The 25,905-nt window shown below is 35.4% G+C and overlaps 1 protein-coding gene across 1 annotated transcript in view; it reads left to right on the forward strand.

Moving 5' to 3' along the window:
* LOC136032705 (cadherin-like and PC-esterase domain-containing protein 1) overlaps positions 1–25,905 on the forward strand; it is a 277,185-nt gene that overhangs the window by 7,088 nt on the left and 244,192 nt on the right. The window contains exons 2-4 of the mRNA XM_065713010.1: positions 70–156; positions 5,602–5,721; positions 22,052–22,233. Of these exons, the coding sequence (XP_065569082.1) occupies positions 70–156; positions 5,602–5,721; positions 22,052–22,233 (389 nt within the window). The remainder of the gene's footprint in view (positions 1–69; positions 157–5,601; positions 5,722–22,051; positions 22,234–25,905) is intronic.

The following is a 25,905-nucleotide window of genomic DNA, read 5'->3' on the forward strand; positions in this document are numbered from 1 at the left end:
CATAATAATAACCTCTTTTCAAAGCTTGAAACAATGAATGAATCAAGAGGGTAAGAATTTTTTTTTCAGGTCTTCAATGACGATGTCGAGCTTTTAATTGGCAATTTGCTCACTGATCTTCTTGAAGCAGCACCAATGGATGTTAATACCCCCTCAGTAAGTTTTTGTACAAGACTCAGGTCTTGAGCAAACCTCAGTAAGACTCTTTTGAACATTATAATAGCTGAAATATAAAGGGACAACCTATCCACATTTAAATAGCGACGAAGACCACACTGCCTTTCCATCACAAACATCAAAAATAAGAAGAACAATTGGAAATCCTTTTCGTAAGATAGTGGAAATCTTATTTGAATGCATATTTCGGCCCTATGTCCAAGGGCCGTCCTCACCAAAACATAAATATATAAAAGTAGAAAAACTTACAACAATAATATGAACAATTCTTTTTTTAGATAACTTTGAAGACCACACGGTCTTTCCATGGCGAAAGTATAACAGTTCAAAATAAGGATGAAACCTTTTAATCGACAGTGAACAGATATAAAGTTTCTAACTGGATATTTCGAACACATATACAGTGTTCATCATCAGCAGTAAATCATCGAAGTTTTACTGCTGATGATTAACACTGTATATGTGTTCGAAATATCCAGTTAAAATTTTTATATCTGTTCACTGTTGATTGAAAGGTTTCATCCCTATTTGGAACTCTTATAAATTCTTTTTCTATATATTTATATTTTGCTGTGAACGGCCCTTGGAGGCAGGGCTGAAATATCCATTCAAATTAGATTCCTACTGTCTTACGAAAAGAATTCTCTATTGTCCTTCTCGTTTTTAATACCCGCAATTACCTGTCCATTTCTGGTCTTACATTTATAGGTCTTAGTGTGGGGTCTATGGGTAAGAAAGGTCACTTTGAAAGCCCATTTCTGGACATTAAATTCTAAACTAGTAGCGTGGGGGCTATGGGGTCCATTTGTGGTCTTTAAATTCTTAAGTGAATTTCTTCTAGCTATGAACGCTCACTCTTAAGCATAAGCAAACTTCCTAATCATTTTCAGAATAATATTCTCTTTAAGCCTAATATAAATTCTTAAACAGGATGAAATCAAGAGTGTTTCCATGAGCTAATAAGCTCTTTTTATTTCTTAGGTTCACATACCAACATCCCAAGAGGCCTACAACCCCTATTAAGGTATTGAGTCGTAATTGACTTGGAACAGACCCCAGGAAATAGTGAACGTGGAGTATTTAAGTTTGGGGTGAATGCCGTTTAAAGTCCCTATGTTCGATCTAGACATGTTTTTGTGTGATCTAGGCCTCAGTAAGGACTAAGATTGGGTTGAAAAGGTACCAGTAGGTGAGTTTGAGAAAGTACCCGCCCCGCAAAGTAACAGTGATGAGGGGGGGCTATCACAAATTGGAAGTGGCTTTCCCCCTGTTTTACCTGAATTTTATCTAGCAAGCTGAATGAGAATGCGCAATATTTTTGCTTCTAGAGCTGAGTTTTAGGGCCCCTTTAATGCTCTTATTAGTGATAGTATCCATACAAATTCGGTAGACATAGTAAACTCATATGTCAGCAAGATCTGGGCACTTCTTGAGAACACAGTCGGGAGGCGGGAGGTAGGGACAATATTAAAGCATCCATCACCAAAAATAATATTTTTTTAATGAAAAAACGGGAGATGTGTATTCACATTACCTACAAACAGAAATGCGGACGTTTCAACCGGATTCACAGAATTTTGAGGATGTTTTTTTGGATTGGGTTGGTAGCATTCTGAATAGTGTAGAACATCACAAAGAAAATGAGAATGGGTCAATAGTTTTATTTATAGAAAATTTATACGTAAATGTAATGAAATTTAAAAAATAAATTGTTTTAAGAGGCGAGAGGGGTGAGAGTAGTATAAAATATAATGCATTTTTAAAGGGTTGTAGATTTATCTTGAATTCTTCGCTTTCGTTTCGATATGGGCTTAGACAGCTTTAAGTATGCGGTCTGTATTTTAGGGCATAAACCCTCGAGATATGATGCTAGTAAGATTCATTTCGACTATTTTGTAGTTAATGGTGGTGGGGAGTGGGTAGAATTTCCTAAAGTAGATTCTAACTGTTTAAATGGACAGTATCCTGTAATATTGAAGGGATAGAAATTTTTGAGAGGGCTAACGAGCATTTAAAGATTGGAGTTTCGTTGTTACAGTACGATACAGAATATGAAGAGGGGGAACTTAAAGATGAAAAGGGAGTTTTATGTTCAGTAAGGGCTCCGTCCATGCATTTTTTTAGGGTTGTAGATTTACCTTGAATTCACCGCTTTCGTTTCGATATGGGCTTAGACAGCTTTAAGTATGCGGTCCGTATTTTAGGGCATAAACCCTCGAGAGATGATGCTAGTAAGATTTATTTCGACTTTTTTGCAGTTAATGGTGGTGAGGAGTGGGCAGAATTTCCTAAAGTAGATTCTAACTGTTTAAATGGACAGTATCCTGTAATATTGAAGGGATAGAAATTTTTGAGAGGAATAACGAGCATTTAAAGATTGGAGTTTCGTTGTTACAGTACGATACAGAATATGAAGAGGGGTAACTTAAAGATAAAAAGGGAGTTTTATGTTCAGTAAGGGCTCCGTCCATTGAATCAGTGAAACATCGGGTATTTCCTCTTTACGACCCTACCAGGATCCATGATTCATTTGAACATATCTTTCCAATTTATAATATTAGTTGGGATTCAAGTCAAGCGATCAATGAAACTTTGCGCTACTATTGTCCAATGTGTCTATCAGCTTTCCAAGCGGAATTAAAATTAAAACATCACTTAAGGCACTGTAAGCGTCATAGATACCAGTCTGTTGAGACAATTTCCGGCAAAAATGCCATCTTGCGGCTTAAAAATTTTCATTATTCACTCCTGCAGAGCGACAAAGAGGCTTTAGACATGGATGTGTACGATCCATCCAAGATGTTTGTTTGGTTTGAAAGAAAAAATTTGTTGAGGGTTGTGGGGATATGGCAGTTTGCAACCATGATCACTTATGTAATCCAATTTTGTCGGGAGGGAGTAACTTTCGGGCGGTGGCATATAAATCGCGTAATGTAAATGTTAGACAGCAATACTTTCTGCCAGTTTACATGCACAATTCCAACTATGATTTGAAATTCGTATTACTATCGTTGCCACGTTTTTAGATGGTGTATCTACAAACGTTGCCACGTTTGTAGAAGTTGTAGATGGCGCATGACTAGAGGGGTGTTTTTCATATAACATCGTACCCAGATCATCTAAAAGTTGCTGCTCTTAGAATTCAAATGAAAAACACAAGAAAAGAATTATACATACTTGAGTAAAATCCGTTTTGTAGATACCTATAGTTTTTCCCCCGAATCTCTAAGCATACAAATTCAAATACAGAATAGCGATGATTTTAGTAGCTTCACCCTCATCAAGCAATGCTTTCCAGATGATGAAATGTATGAGTTATTATTGTGGAGGGGTGTATACTCATATGAGTGCTACAACTCCATCTCAAGGCTACTTGAGCAAAACTTGCCACCCATCGAAGCTTTCTGTGATTCACTCAGGATCGCCAGTGAACCACTTACGACTATTAATTTGCTTAAAAAGTTTGGTCCAAGGGATGGTATAAAAATGGGGAGGATTATTTTAAAATGTACCTTCAAAGTGTATATTGACGTTACTGGATATGGTCTACTAAACACGGAATAGATTTACAAGGAATTTAGGTTAGTTGTGGGGTATTATTTAACAATCTTAGAAATCCTGATTTTACAGGGTTTTGTAGGTTTTCCTTATCCCTAGCAGGTTTTTATTCATGAGAGTCTTAGAAATCCTGAAGTAATGAAGCCCATGAAGGTTTTTTTAAAGAGCTAACACGTGTATCTCTAAGAAAACATTTCCAGTTACGTAAGAGACATCTGCATCTCTTAGAAACCATTCCCTATGATGTAACAGACAACTGCGTCTTGGATAAGTTTAAAAATCTGTCCAGATTGGGATTCAAAGGGGGTACTGGCCCTTAAAAACTGAAAAGCCTCTCCTACTGACAGAGCTCGTTGCTGCACTAGATAAGCAAAATTGACGAGGAGAAGACAGAAGCAAATTGTATGTCTAATTTTAGTGCCCAGGATTCTACTTTTAACAGGATGGCACATACTCACCTGTTTAAGTAAAACTGAGTGGATCCTTCACCCCTCCTAGAGGTATATTTGTTGAACCTTGTGGTCATTTCCAACGAAATGTCAATCCCAACATTATGATCTCTTGCTGCAGGGCTTGCATGGGCACTCAGGGACAAGATGGGACATGTTAAATGGGCTTGTGGCCCTTCAGTCACTCATAGGCTATGTAAAAGACATTAAAATGTCAATTTGATCTTTATATCGTTTGGGTCTTCTCAGCTCTGACCCTCATTCCATACAAAGGGGCCAAAAAAAAGCATTGTATAAGATAACTTTGTTCTTTAACGAATTAACGCTGCTGTGCTCAGATTATAATCTGAACATAATCTATGGAAAATAGAACAGAGAGATAATCTATCTCTCTGATTATCTCAGAGAGAACAGAGAGATATAGAACTCAGAACATAATCTATGGAAAAGAGGGACGGACAGCATTATAAACAGATTTGCAACAATATATTTTACATGTGTCAGTATCTCTGAATTTAAGGACGCTTTTCAACATGGTTGAATTGAATTGGCTCCCTTGACATCCTTTTGGCAACTTTTTGACTTTTATCGGGTCAAATTTGTTGGTTTGTGGCAAAAACAAGGGCGGGAATGGAACTTTCTGTGACGAGATCTCTTGTTTATCCCTCTTAGACCATTTAGTATCCTTCTAGTGCTGACAAAACAAGAAAAAGGTGTATACACCTAGCAATACCAAAATGTGATTTTTCCTTGGTTTGAAGAAAACATTTTGAAGAAAAGCAGTTTTGGTTTGTTCGTTTGTTTGGTTTGTTGGTTGAAAGCTAAAAACCAACCTTTGAGGGTTTTTAGTTTTGTAAAATTCCTAGTTTTGCATGTTCCATTTCAATTTTCTGCCGTTTTCAGAGGGTTCAGGTTCTTTTTAGAGTTTTCATCATTTTTGATATCATTATTAAGTTTATACGAATAGTAAATACAACTTTCAAATCAGAATTAATGCATAATTATTCACATTAAACACACTTTTAAATTTTCTATTGCTCTGGACTTCTACTACGTTGCAGCTGTCGTTACAACTATAAAACAAATATAATATGTAAGTCGTATTGTTTTTCACTTTGATAATTTCAAGATATTCAAATGACTTTGTTTTGAGAATTCAATGTTCTTGAAGTTTTTGGAATGTTTTTTGTCATATTTTTGAGAAGCAAACTCGTAGAAGAGATACAATCTCTAAGCATAATATCTTTTTAGATTAAAGTAAGCTGTTCGAACCTTGTTATGGTTACCAGAAATAGAATAGCTCCCACCCTCTTTCATATTAAGTGAAATATTTGATGCTTTGATCCTGATAAACATTTGTCTGGAACTTGTAACTGAAAAATAATGCTTTCTTGGACATTAACTTTTTCGATTTCAGACCAAAGGCATGCATGGAGTAAGGAAGCTAAGAATTATTCTGTTAATGCTTGGGATAATAACTTTCTTTATACAAAAGGGAAGGCTTTTCAACAAAGAAGACAATTCAGAAGCTATTGAGGTGAGGAGGTATATTTCTGCTCATCTATTCTCAATTTACGTTTCATTTCAGTTTTTTCTACTTTTTTAGGTTTAAAAGTCGCAAGTAGTGACTTACCTGTGGGTTTAAACGGACCCAGAGCCACTAGTCTTTCCTTACTTTAATGACGAAAATGTTGAACGTGACCCCCTCAAGAAGCATGTGCCTATTACATAGGGAATTTTTGTCTATGTTTATTATGCCAAAAAAACCTAAGGGTGTGGGAAAAACCTTCAGGGGCCTCCCACCCGATCCTGTTTTCCTTGATCGTCATGATTAAAAACATATGGGTATGGGGAAAAGCCTTCAAGGGCTTCACGAACTCAGGATTTCAGTGAAACATAATAGCTTCTATAATTCTTAAAAAAAACTTCAGCGGCTTCTTTACCCCAAGATTTCTTCAAATTTTCCTTTAAAAACCTACGAAATCCCAACCAAAACCCGTTTTCTTTGATGGTTAGGATTAAAACCTAAGGGTGTGGTGAAAAACTTCAGGGTCCCCACCAAATCAGGATTCCTTTGGCTGATGCATAACACTTTCTTTAATCCCTTAAAAAATCCTTCAGGCGCTTCTTTACCCCAAGATTTCTAAGATTATCATGTCATAGAGAGTCTTTACAAAACCTTCAGGACTTCTTTACCCCAAGATTTCTTTGAATGTTCTTTTTAAATACCTACGAGACCCCCCATCGAATCATTATTTCCTTTTAAGAACCGTCAGGGGGTCACCCCTCAAGAAAGGGCCAAGTCCTTATATGCTCCCAATATATTCGTGTCTTTCAGCCATTTCGTGTTGACAAATTCTCCGCTATTTTCTATGATCAGAACAATTAGAGAGACTATTGATTTTATGGAACAAAGGATTGTTGATATCCCGTTATTTTGCAGAAAACAAAAACTTCACCCGCTACTATTCTAATGGGGAACCGAGTGATTCCATTTGTCCCTGGGGGTATACAAAGAGGTACTAAAATGAAATTTCTGTCTTACCTAAGGTTTGGAGCATGTTTATACCTCAATTTCTGAAAAAATGGATATGTCTCCAAGATACCAACAGGTAAACCTCTCTTTATATATACCCCACCAAACAATAAAATGTACATACCTAACTTTGAGCTTCTATAACTCTCTATATTGACTTAACAGCTAAATACCATCCCCCTCCTCCCACAAAAAGTCTTATAACTTACAGAATAATTTATTTCCCCGCAAAATTTACAAAAACACTATTAAACCACTTTCGACCAAGTTGCTAAGAAGTCATAAGTTGGGTTAAACCCTTAATGATGTGAAAGGCTTACTTTCTACCGAACAGCTGCTATTATATAAGAGAAGGCATCCTGTTGTATGCTAAATTAAGAAATATTTCCAGAAACTCATGGTGTTATTGTATTGGATCTGCCCGGTACCCAAGATATGACTATTGTTACGGGTACAGTACATTTAGAGTATACCTTTGCCAAGCCATTGAAGGAGGTTGTAGCATGAATCTCGCTAAATCATTTTGAAACTTATTGAGAAATTACCCCTTATGCCAGTATTCTATTACACTTGACACAATGAACACAAATCCAATAATCGATGTATTCAATTTGGATCTTTACTTGTCCAAATACGTATCCTATAGCATACTCTCGGATATCCTCGATCATATTCAAAGCGTTAATAATATCCGTGTCAATGTTAGCAGTAGCACATCAACTGTAAAGACGTGGCATTGGCTATGCGTCTTTCAAACGGCGAAGAATATTGTATTTTTTGATGCTCTTGGCCTACCGTATACATTCTACGTGCCTCACATTAAAAACTTTCTTGGGTATAGTGGAAAATCTATTGTTCAAAATCGAAAGTCAGTACAAGATTTATCAACCCTAACTTGTGGTTTTTATGCGCAATAATATTTTATTTTTCGATATCGCGGATGTACTTACAGTGAATTTATTAGCATTTATGGTGACAATCCTCGATTGAATAACTTTCTAGGTAAAAATACTCTTTCCTACCTGATAATATAAATTTCAGTACCCTAAGAGTGAAATGCTTTAAATAATTTGTAAATTTGTTAAAAAAAACAAATTGTATTTACAAAGCTCTGTGTCCTTTCGAATTCTTCTTCCACATATAGGTAATCATCGGAAACAACAAGTGGCGGCAGCTTCTCAGTATTCAACTTGTATTCATCTTGGCATGTAAAGTTAGGGTCACATTTCCTACAATATAACTTTATTTTTTGTAAAATAATTTTTTAAATATCTCTTCGTAATTTCAACAAGACTATTCTAACTCAGATTACAGAATTCAAGTGTTTCAATTGGCTTACTTGAAGTAATGTTGCAAACAAAATTCTCATATGAAGAATCACTATCTGTAACAGCAAAAAAAAGTCTGTATGTTTATAATCATTGTAGCTGGTATCTTCACAGCGATGTCGTAAAAATCAGACTCTCCTACTACCCCTGCAATTGAAGCGTAGACATTGAAATCACGTTTAGGTCTTTTTTTGCAATCATGCCAGGGTAAATATTTTCCCATTGATCGCCTGTATCATAGTGACAATTGGAGCATAGGAAACCTCTAGTATGTGAGCCCCAAATCTCTTCAAGGTAGGAATTAAAGTCTTTAATTTGAACTGCGTATCCTCTGTGCAATTTACATGGATTGCATAATCTTCACTTTTCATTGTAGTCATCAACAATAGTACAATACTCACAGGGTGACTGGCTGCTCAATGTATACAAGCATAGTGGACATGTGTAAAACATTTCTCGATGTTGACTGTCTCAATTCCAAAAAGAAACTGACTGGGGAAAATGAATGTTTTCTAGGAGGAGGAGCAATCGAGTTGCGTAATACATCAAATTGATTAAACCTGTTTAGACAAGATATTTTTTTAATGTCGACTTATTCAGTGTTGCCTTGCAAAATGGCCGTATAGGTAGTGGTTAAAAGCAAAATCACACCATCATTTTGTCTTCTTTAAATTAATGTGTCTATAAATGGAGTAACTGCATTTGGACCACGACGTAAAGGGTTCATGCAATAGTCCAAAGACGGAGAAATATTTTCATTATATCTTTAAGAATTCTTTGAGGGAATACTTTTCTTTGAAGAGATAACTCTAGCAAATCATCATCTAGAATCAACCATTTTTCTAATTTATATAGATTCTGTATAATGTTTTGCTGCTCCAAATCCAGTCATTTTTAATCCCGACACACTCACCACCGATTATAGACTAACAGTAGATTCGTCAGTAACCAACTTACTCATTTTCATAGATTGAAATCCGTCTTGTAATCTTTGTATATGTGTTATATTCACTTTTGCTGCAAAGCATGACTGTTTTTCAGACTCTAATTTGCGTAATGATATAAAAAATCGTGCAAACATATCGTCCCATTCTAGAGATAGTCGACAAATCCTTGTAATTTCTACTGCAGCATTAGGCTCTCTAGGTTTCATTGTGCCATTTGTTGCGCCTTCGATATCCAATAGAGTAAAAGCAGTAATTACTAGAGAATAATATACTTGATGTTGACACACTGAGCTCTGTTTTAATACTGAAGCAACTCACGCAATATTGCGTCACCCACAACTCCAATTATGTAATTAACACATGAGTCTCTTAAAAAACATTGCCTATGGTATAACATGCGCCTACATCTCTTAGAAAACATTCCCTTTGTTGTAACATGCACCTACGTCTTGAGGGGGCTAGTGGCTAGGAGTCCACTTAAATCCACAGAGCGGTCACTACTGTCACATTAGCATTTATATGAACTTTGCAGGTATAGTCTAGTATTAGTGTAAAATAGGTTATTAGGTCACAATTTGCTTTAAATACAATGAAAACATAATAAATAAAAAATAAAAATGTCCATCAAAGTAATTTATAAGACAAATTCTTATATATGCATGATATAAACATCAAAATTAAAGTTTAAAGAAATTGATGTTATAGCAATGGGATACCCTACAACGTTGTCATACTAGCATTGTGTATATCTTTTCCTGAGTGATGACCTGACTTTGTAAATTTGTTTATTGAAGAGTACATTACGTCATATAAAGATTACAGCGTTAACGAGTGCAGGTTTTCCACCAGTGACACCAGTAGACGAAACCGAAGGGTGGGGCAAGAGGTATATTTCATAGTCTTGGAGCATTTTACTTGTTTTCTTCTATTATCTCAAACAAAAAAACAATAAAAGGTACTTTCAAATCCGGGGGGAGCAACTATACCCCTCCCCAGTCATTTCCACTCATTCTGCTAATCTCAATTGAGCAAAATACTCTTATGGAAAAGGAACCTAGGTTATTGAAAATATTTCGCTCAAATCAGCCATTGACTGAATTTTTAGTAGCTATTTTAATAGTATTGTTTCTCAATTTGTTATTTTACAAATTATTAGCGGTTCTTCCTTTCTCCATTGATACATGAGTGATCAGAGGTCTTGCTAAACTTGTCTATTAATTAGTAAAATAATCTAGAGGGAAATCAGACCTATAAGGTCAATTGGCGAGCCAGGGGGGTTATTTGACCCTGATATTTTTTTTACCTCTCATCTAGATCTTCAAATAAACTGCTTTTCTAGTGTTTTTCATAGAAAATGACCTTTTTGGGGTCAAAATAACCCTCCTTCTATTCATTTCCCACCGAAATGACGATGAGCTCTAGAGCCTATTTGTTTGTCACATTCATCTCCCATCCTCGTCAAAACAACCACTTGTTCAACAGAAAGATGAATTTTCCTTCCAGCTCTGGTCTCGTCTCAAGGCAAAGTTGAGCTAGAAGCCCGTTTTCACAAAAATTAAACTTTAACTCATGTTCACCCCCGCCCCATTCGTGAAAACAATCAGATGTTAAGCCAAAAGGTATATTTTTCCTCCCATCTCTACTTTGGTCTCAAGCACAGCATAGATACCAATATACACTTAGGAAAATTCCTATCTTGCCCATGAAAAGCTTTTGGTATAGAGCTCTGAACTAGGCTCCTCCTCCAAGCCCGCGCTCCGACGCGTAGATCGTACTACAACACCATAGACGGAACCACATCTTAGATACCAATATACAGTTATGAAAACTCATATTTTGCCCATGAGAAGCTTTTGGTACAGACTGCCAGTTTCCTGTCTCCAGCCACTAGCATCGCTACCGCGCACTGTGTCCCAAAACTAAATCGAGTTTTCATAACTGTATTGGTATCTATGCTGTGGTCTCAAGGCAGAGTAGAACTAGGGGCGTATTTTCACATGGATGCCTGTTGAATTCTGTGAATTGTGTCTTTTGGTATAGAGCTCTGAACTTGGCTCCTCCTCCAAGCCCGTGCTCCGACGCGTAGATCGTACTAAAACACCATAGACGGAACCACATCTTAGATACCAGTTATGAAAATTCCTATTTTGCCCATGAGAAGCTTTTGGTACAGACTGCCAGTTTCCTGTCTCCAGCCACTAGCATCGCTACCGCGCACTGTGTCCCAAAATTAAATCGAGTTTTCGTAACTGTATTGGTATCTATGCTGTGGTCTCAAGGCAGAGTAGAACTAGGGGCGTATTTTCACATGGATGCCTGTTGAATTCTGTGAACTGTGTCCCAAAAATAAATAGAGTTTTCATAACTGTATTGGTATCTATGCTGTGGTCTCAAGGCAGAGTGGAACTAGGGGTGTATTTTCACAAGGATGCCAGTTGAATTCACACTCAACTTCCATGTCTGTAAAAATCAGCCCCTTTTTCAACAAAACATGGATATTCTTATCCTGTTCGAATCAGGTATCAAAACATTTTTGAACTAGAGCATTTCGTCAAGTTCAACAAGAGCTAGAAAAGAGCAGGATGGAAGCAAACAGATACTTTTTTCGAACAAATCCAGCACGAAAACACAGTTTCAAGTGGATTATGACTTCCAGTCAGCTCTCACCCTCGTGCAAATGTATCCTAAAGCTCTTTTTCAAGTTCAACGAAAGATGACTGAGAGAGAGATAGAACAAAAACATTCTTTCATTAAATAAATCCAGCGCGAAAACAACCATGTTTGCTTTTATGGACGACTTTCATCTAACTACTATCTTCATGAAACGTGAAACATCGACCATAAACTGTATTTTGTGAGAAAATCCAGCAATATTTCAAGGAGGGGGGTGTCTTTTACCAGTATTTTTGAAAATGTGTTCTGAAATCAAGGCAAGGTAAAATTTTACCTTACTTATCAATAGCCAGTTGTTAAAAACGGACTTGTTGAAAACGGACTGCCTTGTAAAACTCATTATTTCTGTGACATTTTTGTGAAATTTTGACAATCATTCTTGGCAATACTAAAGTTTAGCAACAGTAATTGAACTGAATCTCGTGTTATGCAAGATAATCTAAGGGTAGTTACGATTTTCCCGCAGAATTCCCGCAATATTTGAAGTGCAATTCTTGCACAAATTGCAGCATGTGGGAATTAAGAGCAGAGGTGGATGGATAAGTGCAACTTTTTGTCTTCGTGAAATGTCGTCCCTCATGCATAACAGCACAGTCATAGCCTTTTTCAGATATCTTTAATCAAAAATTAGTAATTTAGAAACGTTTTTGTGTCATTGTTGCTAGATACCAGTTCTAAAGGTGAACTTTAAGTTTGGGTAGGATACATAGTTCTAAATTTCCTATTATAAATTTCTTTTATTGCCAAACTATTACCTGACAACTTCCAAGCTAACAGAAGGCATTTTCGGTCTTCTTACTGAAAGATGCTTTTTGATACTGAATTTCACTGTCATTTCTCTAAGACTTTAGTCAGATCGAAATAGTAAATTATCAGGTCTTAGTGTAAATACTTTCTCTCCACTAGTTATGCCATTTCAGAAGTTAGTACAACTGCCAATAGCATTATAATTATATCAAAGAAGCAAAAAACATTTGATTTCAAACTATAAACATTTTCATCAGATAGCATCCAACATTACAAACATTACATAAACATTACAAACATTTTCATCATTTAGCATCCAAAAACTAATAAATGAACATTAATTGTAATACAAACTTCTGAATTTGATTTATCACTATCCTCACATAAAAATCAATAATTTACTCTAATAATTCTGGTGTCCGTAAGTAAATACATATTGGTCCTACTCCTCAGTATATTATGCCATGATGTTAATGAACAGAAGTGGTTTTAGGGAAGAGAGCAGAAGAGGTACTGGCCTCGGATGCAAAAATCCTAGGGGCGTACACCTAAAAATCAATAATTTATTCTAATAATTCTGGTGTCCATAAGTAAATACATATTGGTCCTACTCCACAGAATATTATGCCATGATGTTAATGAACAGAAGTGGTTTTAGGGAATAGAGCAGAAGAGGTACTGGCCCCGGATGCAAAATCCTAGGGGCGTAAAATTTCAAATAGATAATCTAACATTTATAATCATTCTGTAATTTCTGAAGTTTTTTTGTTAAAGTAAAGTAAAGGGTGTAGTTGGCAAAAATAAAGAAACTGAATGAATCCAAAAATGTCATCTTTTCCCACATAAATTAAGAAAGGTCAGATTTAAAATAAATTTCAAATAAATGAAAAGTTTTGTTAATAAATGTAAATTTTATTATGAACGAAATTTTTGTTAAAAATTTGGCCCGAAAGCTTTTGGGAGACAGAGGGGGGGGGGGCTAATCAAGATTTTGCCCTGGCGCAAAAGAGGAGAGAACCGCCACTGCTAATGAGTCTCAGTCGCTTAAAAAAAAAAAAAAATATTCTAGCAGGAATTTGTAAGAGATCGGTTAATTAAAATGAACTGTGTATCGGAAAACAGGTTTTAATGCTTAGCGGCAAATGCGATGAGTTCGCAAGAGTTTCATTGTCAGTTTTCTGATAAATGCCATTACGTCTTTTTCTTTTCAGTGTTCTTATTACTATGCATAGAGAATAACCAAAGAAATCCTTAGAAAATGGGAAAACGAAATTTACAAGTAGATTGGATACTAGAGATAATAGCTCATCTTTCATAGGTCCATCCATAGGTATTTTAGACATCCACTTTTATTTCTCTACTGACAGTGGAAATGTGTTTCACTTGGCACCATTGCAGAAGAAAAATTGCAATAGGGGTTTATGTGAAGGTTGTAGGGCTGTGAAAAAACAACTGATACCCTTTAAATCCAGGGCTCTAATTTTCTATTGGGTAGGGAGAGTACCCACCGCCCATAACTCCAGTTTGATGCCCCCTAGACCACAATTTGCCCCATTCCCAGGTGAAATCTAGTTTTCTTTAATGTTGCCAAAACTAAGATAAGCAAGCATAATTCAAGCATCGAAGAAACGGGTCAGTTTTCCGTATTTTATCTTTGCTTTTATGGTATTAATTAAAAATCTTTTTACACAAAATAAGTTTTCCAAAATAAAGTAAAGAACTCCATCATACGAACAATGAACAAAAACAGGATCAAATACTAGTACCGGTTCTAGTACCAGTTTTAGCAGCAGTTTTCAGTTTTGTGACTAAAAAAAAAGAAATGGCCTAATCGGTGGAAATTGTCAGTAGGAATACCAATTTAAAAAAAAAAGTTAATAGGCAGGATCTTAGTAATTATAGAATAATTAGCTTAGGAAATGTGATGAGTAAGATTTTTTGCAAGGTTATAGAATCAAGATTAGGGAAGTGGTTGGATGAAAAAGAAGTGTTATCCCCTTTCCAGGGAGGGTTTAGAAAAAAAACATAGTGCAATAGATCATATTTTTACTTTGAGAATTTTGGTAGAGAAGTATAGGAAAGGAAAAGGGGGAAGGTTATTTGCAGCTTTTTTAGACCTAAAAGGAGCATATCATAATGTGGATAGGCACCTGTTGATGTTAAACCTGTTATCTTTAGGACTGCCCCACTATTTAGATATTATAATAGGGTGTTGGGACTAGGGGATTCGTTTAGTAATTTGGTAATCCAGGGGGATTTAGGGTTAGCATCGCTGCGATCTATGAGGCTAGTGACCATGGTGAGATACTGGGTTAGGATACTGAGTATGCAGAGATTTACGGTAGCAAAAGCAGCATACCTAGAGGCGTTGAGACAGAAAAGTAAATTAGGGTGGCCGGCGGAGATTAAGGATATTTTAGATAAGTGTGGATTAGGGGAGTGGTGGAATGAAGGAAAAGGGGTTATGGGTATGGAGGAAATAATAACAAGGGAGGTACAAGAGAGGTTGAAGAACCAAGAAAGCCAGATATGATTGGCAAATCTGGATCGTTCAGGGTCGTTAAAATTCTATAGACAGATAAAGGGTAGATGGGGGAAGGAGGTATTTTGGAAGGTTGGGTTAAGTAGAGAGGATTTGAAGGCTTATTTGGATCGGAGGGGAAATGGATTTTTGATTGGTGAGAAAAGAAAGTATCAAGGGAGAAAAGGGCTGAAAGTAGAATCTATTGCTTGTCCTATGTGTGGATCTCAAGATGAAAGTTTGATACATTTTATGTGTGAATGTGTCGAATTGAATGAATGGAGGCGAGAGATGTATGGTAAAGAAAAATTGAATGAGATATGGATGGTAGATAGAATGAAAGAGACAAATTTCCTGAGTATTAAAAGGATAGCAAGGTTTGTCAGGATTGCAGCGGCATAACATGAGCGTTTTCTTTAAATAGTATTAATTAATTTTAGTAACTTTGTTGTTTGTGTTTGTTACGTAAATTTCCTATGACCCACGGGATTTTTCTGGAATAAATCATAAATTATACTCTACCAGGCATACAACTACCACAAATCAGCATCAATAAATAAATGAAACCCAAAAGGAACAGAAATTACAATAAATAACCGAGTAAAACTCAAAACGAGCAGAAGTTAATATGAGTAGGGTTCAAAACCCCTATGCTTCCTAAAAGCTAGAATATAATTTGCGCTTTACTGAAAAAAAAATCAATGAATGTGCATTGTCAGTTTAATATACATATTCTGATATTTATTCCTTAGAATCGTAATTAATTTTTGATTTCTTAAAATTTAAAATTGAAAACGTTTAAAAGAATTTGTTCATTAGAGTGCAAATTATCTTACTTATGTTAATTTCTACTCGTTTCGAGTCTGACTCGGTTATTTATTGTAATTTCTGTTTGTTTTGGGATTCATTTATTTATTTATGCTGATTTGTGGTAGTTTTATGCTTGGTAGTGCATTTGATTCTGTTTTTGTTTATTGTTGGTTTAATTTTCGTTCTTTACTTTTTTTGGAAAACTTATTTTGTGTAAAAAGTTTTTTTTTAATTAATTTCTCTTGGTTTTATATTGACATAGTCATTTTTCAGGGAAAAGTAAAACAATAGTTTGAATCTTTCTGTTTTTTTTTTAAGAATGTATAGTTTGTTATGCTCTTTGAATGCTGGAGAAACTTTTTCAGCAATTTTTAACGACATAAACCCTTTTGAAAATCATGAAACAAATAATATTTTTTAATTTTGTCACATGAATCCTCTAGTTGACCTTATATATAAAACTTGATATCATTCCCATAAATGTTTATCTATGCTTTTTCACAGCCTGGATACACTTACGCTCTTTTGATTTAGTAAAATATTGAGAACGGAAGTAGTAATAGAAGTAGCCTTAAAAGTTTGAGCTTAGTCTTGATTCAGAGTTCAAAGTGTGAACATATATACTGGATACTGCTTGGACATTAATTCAGTAAGTTTAATTGAGAAGAGAAAAAAAAATCGCTATAGGGATTATAGTGACGTATAATCCTTACTGACATTAAAAAAAAAACAAGTTTTTTAAATGAAAGTAAGGAGTAACATTAAAACGAACAGAAATTGTTCCGTATACGAAAGGGGCTTTTCCTCCTCAACGCCCCGCTCATTGCGCTAAAGTTTGACTCTTTCTCGTAACTCTACATTTTAAAACAGTAAAAAAAAATTAGCGTAAAAAGCAGGGTGTTGAGGAGGACAAGCCCTTTTCATATACGGAGTAATTTCTGTTCGTTTTAAGTTTTAACACTGCTCCATACTTTCAATTAAAAAAACTTGTTTTTTTTTGTTTAATTTCTGGATGTTTTTGAATTAATGCATGTTTTGATCTTGGCTCTCCGCACATAAATAATTAAAACGAAATTTGCATATTAATTTTTTTGGGCTAAATGGCTTTTTCATAGTTTTAATCGGAAGATTTTGAGAAAAAAGAGCGAGGGAGGAGGCCTAGTTGCCAACCAATTTTTTGATTACTTAAAAAGGCAACTATAACTTATAATTTTTTACGAACGTTTTCATAAGTAAAAAATATACGTAACTTACAAATTAAATTACGTAGCGAACTTCTATATTCGTATGTTTTTATTGCGTATATGAGGGAGTATATGAGCGAGGTATTACGAAAAGGTAAACCCCTCATATGCGTAATAATTTCTGTTCGTTTTAAGTTTTAATGCTGCTTCTCACTTTCAGTAGAAAAAACTTTTCATTTTATTTTTTTCATTGCTTTTTTAAATAATGCTAGAAAATCCTGCGCCCCCTCCATTGAAAGTCTCTTCCTCCATGAGAAGTTCCTCCATAGAAAAATCCTGCCACGTAACCCCCCCCCCTCAACTCTCCCACCCGAACCAAAAAAATCCCTCTGAAAACGTCTGTACACTTCCCAGTAACCATTACTATATGTAAATACAGGTCAAAGTTTGTAACTTGCAGCCCCTCCCACGGGGACTGCGGGGGAATAAGTCGTCCCCAAAGACATAGTTATTAGGTTTTTCGACTATGGTGAATAAAATGGATCCGATAGAATGGATCCAGAATTTGGATCCGATGAGTCTGCGGATAAATGAGCGTGGGAGGGGGCCTAGGGGCCCTCCAATTTTTTTGATCACTTAAAAAGGCCCTTTCGTGACATTCTAGGACCGTTGAGTCGATACAATCACCCCTGGAAAAAAAAATAAGATAAACACGCATCCGTGATTTGTCTTCTGGTAAAAAATGCGAAATTCCAAATTTTTTGTAGATAGGGGCTTAAAACTTCTATAATAAGGTTCTCTGATGCGCTCAATCTAATGGTGTGATTTTTGTTAAGATTGTATGACTTTTAGGGGGTGTTTCTCCCTATTTTATAAAATGAGGCAAATTTTCTCAGGCTCGTAACATTTAATAGGTATAACTGATCTTGATGAAACTTATATATTTAAAATCAGCATTAAAATGTGATTCTTTTGATGTAACTATTGGTATCAAAATTTAATTTCTTTAGAGTTTCAGTTACTATTGAGCCGGGTCGCTCCTTACTACAGTTGGTTACCACGAACTGTTAGATAAATATTCACATGTATTCAAACTTCACATGCTTATAGAGCGGTCTTACCACTGGTTTGATACTAACCCATTTGCTTTAAATATCGCTAAATCATACTTTCTCATATTTTCTAGAACTGGCAAGGTATGCCCTTCCTTATCAACTACCTCGAAAGGACCTTTATGTCGATCTAACGTAAGATACGTGCGTTTCCTTGGAATTTTGTTGGATGAGAATCTTTCTTTTAGAAACCACATCAAGATGGTCCAAGCAAAAATATCACGTAATCTTGGGATTATTCGGAAACTTAAACAAATTTTTCCTGGATCTATTCTTCGGACCCTGTATTTTTCACTCATTTAGTCGTATATAACTTACTGCAACTCGATTTGGATGTCTACTTTCCAGTCTCTGCTCGGTCCGATTAAATTAATTCATCAAAAGGCTCGCCAGTTAGATAGCGAATTTAATAAAGGATATCGAAAAGTGCTTTTGAATACTTATGCACTCTGTATCGTCTTTTCAATGATTTCAAGTATCTTCATGGTGAACTGCCTCGCTGTTTCAATTCTTTCTTTCCCGATTTAGTTAATTCAAGGAGCTCTCATAATCTACGAAATAAAGACCATAAGCTCTAGCTGAACATCTACATCTCCTTGGACGGTTTTACCATCGATTTGCAGCATTGATGGAACTGAAGGCAGAGGGGGAGTAGGTCTAAGAACTTAAATACCACGTCTTCCTTACATCCTTCCCACATTCAGAAAATTTCCTATGATAATACTGAGACTTTGCCTTCCGACACAGAGAATTAAATATATTCCTATAGGCCTTGAATCGTTCGTGATGAGCTAAAGATGGTGAAGCCTTGTAAAGCTTCCACAAATAATTTTTCCTTTTCCAACTTTTACAGAGATCTGGAGTCATCGGACCCCGATTGCAAATTTCCAGGATTCCTTCTTTAACTAAATCATAAAATGAATCAAAAGAGTGGTTAAATCTGAATCAGAAACCAAACTAATCCATGGTACATCAGCCAGACGAGAATTAAGTAGACTTAGCTCAGTATCACCATAACAGAAAAATGGGAGATTAGATGGTGATGCTATACGCTCCGCTTGATCAGCACTCTTATATCGGGAAATAGCGGGAAAATGATCAGAAATATCACTGACCAGCACCAAATTATCTAAAACATCTAGTGAAGAAAAAATATTATCGATAAGAGACGCTTGTGTTTCTGTAACTCGGGTTGGTACACAAACTGAAGGTTGGGTTCCCGAAGAGAGCATCATTGACAAAAAATCAATAGTTGAAACAGAATTTTGATCCAGCAGGTTGAGGTTAAAATCACCCATAAGGATTAGTTCACAGGGATGTTTTTGGACCGAGTCCAAAACTTCTTTCAGAATTTCAAAAACGAAGTAATAGATCCACTGAGGGACCTATAAACCAAACCCACGACTAAATGCTTACGCATTGATTTAATCTCAATAAATAGGGATTCAAAGATTCCTCACGATCAGCAATATAAAGCATAAGGCATAGGAAACGCCATATGTTTCCTATTCAGCCACCCCATCCTATATCCTGGAATATCTAGATGGATATCCTTTTTTTGAATCCAGGAAAGTCTCACATAATCCTATAGCATCAGGAGTTCCATCACTAACGATCCATTTCAGCTCATCAAAAGACGAGCAGAGTCCCTGAATGTTCAGATGAAACACAGAGAAAATATCATCTCATTTAGAGGAGGCAGAACCATTTAATTGCGAAAAATACTTACTTTTAAAAGCCGAATTAGAATCATTCTGATTTCTATTTCCAACTGAATTAATAATAATATTTTCAATATCTAAAGGATTATTTTGTAAATCAAGTAAACGATCAAACAGTTTGTGGTAACGAACTGTAGTAAGGAGCGACCCGGCTCAATAGTAAACGAAACTCTAAATAACGGAATTTTGATGCTAAAATATACATAAAAAAAATCGGATTTTCATGCTGATTTGAAATATATAAGTTTCATCAAATTTGGTCTTTATCATCAAAAGTTACGAGCCTGAAAAAATTTGTCTTATTTTAGAAAATAGGGGAAAACACCACCTAAAAGTCACACAATCTTAACGGAAATCACACCATCGCATTCGGCGTATCAGAGAACCCTACAGCAAAATTTTCAAGCTCTTATCTACAAAAATGTGGAATTTCGTATTTTTTTGCCAGAAGACAAATCACGGGTGCGTGTTTATTTGTTTGTTTGTTTTTTTTTTCTTTTCCCCAGGGGTCATCGTGTCGACCAAGTGGTCCTAGAATGTTGCAAGATGGCTCATTCTAACTGAAATGAAAAGTTCTAGTGCCCTTTTTAAGTGACCAAAAAAATTGGAGGGCACCTAGGCCCCCTCCCACGCTCATTTTTTCTCCAAAGTCAACAGATCAAAATTTTGAGATAGCCATTTTGTTCTGCATTGTCAAAAACCATAATAACTATGTCTTTGGGAATGACTTACTCCCCCACAGTTCCTGGGGGAGGGGCTGCAATTTACAAACTTCGACCATATAGTAATGGTTATTGGGAAGTGTACAGTCGTTTTCAGGGGATTTTTTTTGGTTTGGGGGGGTGGGGTTGAGGGGAGGGGGCTATGTGGGAGGATCTTTCCCTGGTGAAATATGTCATGGGGGAACAGAAATTCAATGAAAAGGGCGCAGGATTTTCTAAAATTACTATAAAAAAAACAATGAAAAAATAAACATGGAAAAGTTTTTTCAATTGAAAGCAAGGAGTAGCATTGAAACTTAAAACGAACAGAGATTATTACGCATATGAGGGGTTCTAAAAATACTTTAGCATAAAGAGCGAGGTATTTAGGAGGAGATAAATACCTCGCTCTTTATGCTATAGTATTTTTAGTAATTTCAACTATTTATTCTACGGCCTTTCTGATTCAGGGGTCATTCTTAAAGAATCGGCACAAAACTTACGATTTAGTGTAAAGAGCGAGGTATTAACGAGGGTAAAAACCCCCTCATATACATAATAAAAATTTAAGAATATAAAAGTTTGTTACGTAAGTTAATTCTTAAGTTACGTATATTTTTTTGCTAATAAGAAATTCGTTAAAAATTAAAATTTATAGTTGCCTTTTTGTGTAACCGAAAAATTGCATGGCAACTAGGCCTCCTTCCCCATCCCTTATGTCTCAAAATCGCCTGATCAGAACTAAGAGAAAGCCATTTAGCCAAAAAAGGAATTAAAATGTAAATTTCATTTTAATAATTTATGTGTGGAGAGCTAAAATCAATCATGCATTAATTCAAAAACGTTCAGAAATTACATAAAAAAAAACTAGTTTTTCTAACTGAAAGTAAGGAGCGACATTAAAACTTAAAACGAACAGAAATTACTCCTTATATGAAATGGGTTGTCCCCTCCGCAATCCTTCGCTCTTTACGCTAAAGTTTGACTCTTTACCACAATTCTGCTTTTTAAAACAATTAAAAGCTTTAGCATAAAGAGCGAGGGATTGCGGAGGGGACAACCCATTTCATATACGGAGTAATTTCTGTTCGTTTTAAGTTTTAATGTCGCTCCTTACTTTCAGTTAGAAAAACTAGTTTTTTTATGTAATCTCCCAAAGAGGTGATACCAGCCTGGCCGCTACTCATGGTGGATGGCAGTTCCGCCATCCACCGGCTTGTTGAAAAAAGGTGGGGTTTAGTCTGACTCGTAAAAGCGCACAAAAATGCATATAAACAAAGTTCTGATGTCTCTTTAAAGTTTTTTTGACCCTCGCCCGAAAGAAATCCTTGATCTGCTCTTAATTATGACCTTTGAATGGAATACATGCAAGGTCATTGAACATTAGTTATTTTGAAAAAGGATATTAACACTGGGAACTTTTCTTATTGATTAAGATTACTGTCCAACGCTTATTGCTACATTCAAGCAAGCATATCATCAAGCAATTAGCAGCGTATTGAATCATCCCATTAAATACTTAATAATTGATTTAATAGGCAAGTTAAGACATACTAAGAGGCGCTTTTATCACATTCTTATTATCAGGCAAATATAACAACATTGAAACAACAGAGGACTTTTTACGATGGCCATCTCTCACACAACGTACAGCGCTCCGCAGAAATGGACAACAGTAGCAACAGATCCCTTAATGAGTCATTCCAGCAGAAGGCTTGCTGCACAATATACCCAGAAACAAAGATGTCTAAGAAACTGCAAAACCCAAGGTATGAGCAACACTTTTCAAATTTATTTTCTAGTTTTCTTGACATAGTATTAGTTGGTCCAATGATTCACTTTTTTTGTATATTTTTTGTGGCGTAGATATCTTTACTGTTGTTTGAAAGTGCTCTATTAGTTAATAAGAAAAATAAACTTATACTTTCTTGATAAAAATAATTTCTTAGACCACACTGCTTTTCCATTTACGAAAAATTGATTGAAGATAATATAATCGGGAATGTTATAATATTCCCATTTATGCACCGAATGTGGCAGAGGAAAGTTTCATTATATGCAATTGCTTTAGTTTTATTCTAAAGTTATTACCGTCAGTGCAGGAGTTTTGTTTTATAATGTGAGTTTGTTTCTTATTTATTTTATTGTTTATTTTTTTGTGGTGTTTTATTTGTCGTGGCATTTTATTTATGATGTCTAAAAAAAAGTCTTAAATTGTCGGTTTGCAATTTTTTTTTTCCGCTGAGAAAGGCTCTCCGACGTGGGGCTGTTTATTCCGAAAATAATCCGAAAATATTCGGAATATTTTCATTTTTTTTTAGTTAAAGTGTAGTTTATATATTTTATTTTTGTTCACTGCTTTATAGAAATTAAACCCGTTTTTTCTTCAATCAATTTTTCGTACTTTCTTGATATTTCTTAAAAAGTAGAAGACTGTTACCTGCCCTCCCAAAAAGAAATCAGAACATATTTTAGCGTTGGGATAAAATAGGAAAAGCATAAACATTTTGACTAATATTTGTACTAAGCTTTCTTCAGCGTAAGAAGATCGAATGAAATAGTAAAAAAAAAAATAGAAGAGAAAAACATATACACTCTGAGATACAGAGAGAAAAGAAGAAAATGTACGCATAAAAACAAAGTGAAGCTAATTAAAAAAAAATTAATGAAAACAAAAAATTTGCTTTCGCTTTTTGTTAGATTTTTCCATTTTTCTCAATTCTATATTCATGAATATTTTTTTTTTTAAACTTCTTCTTACAATGAACACTTAAATGAAGCATTTGCCAAAATATTCGCCTTACTGCGGGACAATGTTGTCAGGCTGGCTCAGTCTACATAAGCAATTTAAGTGATGCTGATGACCTACAGCACTTGTATTGGTCACTTTTTCTTCTAATTTTAACGTGCTATTTAAGATTAAATAAAAAAAAGTTTTTACCTGCAAATAAGGAGCAACATTAAAACTTAAAACGAACAGAAATTATCCCGTATATGAAAGGGGTTGTCCTTTCCTCAACGCCTCGCTCTTTTCGGTAAAGTTTGACTCTTTCTCACAACTCGACTTTCTAAAGCAATAAAAAACTTTAGCGTAAAGAGCGAGGCGTTGAGGAGGGGACAACCCCTTTCATATACGGAATAATTTCTGCCCTCATTCTGCCCGTAATACTATGCGACAACAACCTGACATTTTTGAGTTTGTGCTGTGCAGTTTTTTTTTAATAAATCCGTTGAGGCCAAGAGCTTCTTTTTCGCGCCAACTGCGCAAGTTATTTTTCTGTTGCTGTTGTTCCCTTTGTTTTTATTTTTATGATCATGGTATCTTAGAGTCAGCTGGAATAAAATTAAAGGATCGAATTGGTCTGGAAATATTTGCACAAATCTTATTTGTCGTTGGCCACAAATTTTCCTCATTTCTTTATTTTTGTTTGCCGCATGGTCTCAAACTTTTTTTTAGAAATGGCCCCTTTAATCAAAGATAAATACAAATGAATAAACACCCCCTAAAAGTCATAGAATCTTAACGAAAATTACACCATCAGATTCAGCGTATCAGAGAACCCTACTGTGGAAGTTTCAAGCTCCTATCTACAAAAATGTGGAATTTTGTATTTTTTGCCAGAAGGCAGATCACAGATGCGTGTTTATTTGTTTGTTTGTTTTTGTTTTGTTTTTTCCAGGGGTGATCGTATCGACCCATTTCTCCTAGAATGTTGCGAGAGGGCTCATTCTAACGGAAATGAAAAGTTCTAGTGTCCATTTTAAGTGACCGAAAAAATTGGAGGGCACCTAGCCCCCTCCCACGCTAATTATTTTCCATTCAAGTTAATGGATCAAAATTCTGAGATAGCCATTTTATTCAGCGTAGTCGAAAAACCTTGTAACTATGTTTTTGGAGACGACTTACTCCTCCACAGTCCCCGTGGGAGGGGCTACAAGTTACAAACTTTGACCAGTGCTTACATATAGTAATGGTTATTGGGAAGTGCACAGGCGTTTTCAGGACGATTTTTTGGTTGGGGGGAGGGGTTGAGAAGAGGGGGATATACTGGGGGAACTTTCCATCGAGGAATTTGTCATGGGGGAAGAAAATTTCCATGAAGGGAGCGCAGGATTTACTAGCATTATTTAAAAAAAAAAACAATGAAAAAATAAATATGAAAAAGTTTTTTCAGCTGGAAGTAAGGAGCAGCATTAAAACTTAAAACGAACAGAAATCATTACCCATATGAGGGGCTCACCTCCTCCTAATACCTCGCTCTTTATGCTAAAGTATTTTTAGTAATGTTAACTATTTATTCTACGGCTTTCGTGATTCAGGGGTCATTCTTAATGAATTGGGACAAAATCTAAGATTTAGTGTAAAGAGAGAGGTACTGACGAGGGGGCGAACCCTCTCATATGTGTAATAAAAACATGAGAATAAAAAATTCTTTCCGTAAACTGATTTATAAGTTACGTATATCTTTTACTAATATAAAGATTCGTAAAAAATTAAAAGTTCTAGTTGCCTTTTTAATTAACCAAAAAATTAGAGGGCAGCTAGGCTTCCTCCCCCGCTCTTTTTTTCTCAAAATCATTCGATCAAAATTATGAGAAAGCCATTTAGCCAAAAAAAAAAAAATATGCAAATTTCGTTTTAATTATTCCTCTGCAGAGAGCCAAAATCAAAACATGCATTGATTCAAAAACGTTCAGAAATTAAATTAAAAAACAAGTTTTTTCAACTGAAAGTAAGGAGCGACATTAAAACTTAAAACGAACAGAAATTATTTCGTATATGAAAGGGGCTGCTTCCTCATCAACGCCCCACTCTTTACGCTAAAGTTTTTACTGTTTTAAAAGAAGAGTTGAGAGAAAGAGTCAAACTTTAGCGTAAAGAGCGGGGCGTTGATGAGGAAGCAGTCGCCTTCATATACGAAGTAATTTTTTTTCGTTTTAAGTTTTAATGTCGCAAATATGTAGTCAGAGGCTTTGACAGCTTTTGTGTTGTATTAAGTAAACTTTTCTATCCTTTTGCCCATGCATTGAGATTTGATAGGCTGGTCTGTACCAGCTTATCCTCTCCTATGTCGTCTCATATGTTATCTCGTATCTCCTATTTCATCATTCTATCCTATGTATTGAGGCACATTTCTTAAAATTTGGTCACACCCCAATGACTAAAAAGCGATAAATACTGGTTTTAGACAAATTAACTAATACTGAAATTACTAAATTTGAAATAAAAAGGTCTATTTAATTAGACAAGATGTCTAATATTTCCCTATTTTTTCATTTATAATAGGTAAGGTCTATATATTTATATTATCCAGCATGAGATATAAATATTTTTATCAAAGACAAGTCTCTCCAAAGCAAGCTGCTCAGATTTTTTTTTCTTTCTTTTTTTAAAGATATACAGTTAAAATTATCAATATTTTATGAGGTATTTAGTCAGG

This window comes from Artemia franciscana, chromosome 11 (genome assembly GCF_032884065.1).
Source record: "Artemia franciscana chromosome 11, ASM3288406v1, whole genome shotgun sequence".
NCBI lineage: Eukaryota > Metazoa > Arthropoda > Branchiopoda > Anostraca > Artemiidae > Artemia > Artemia franciscana.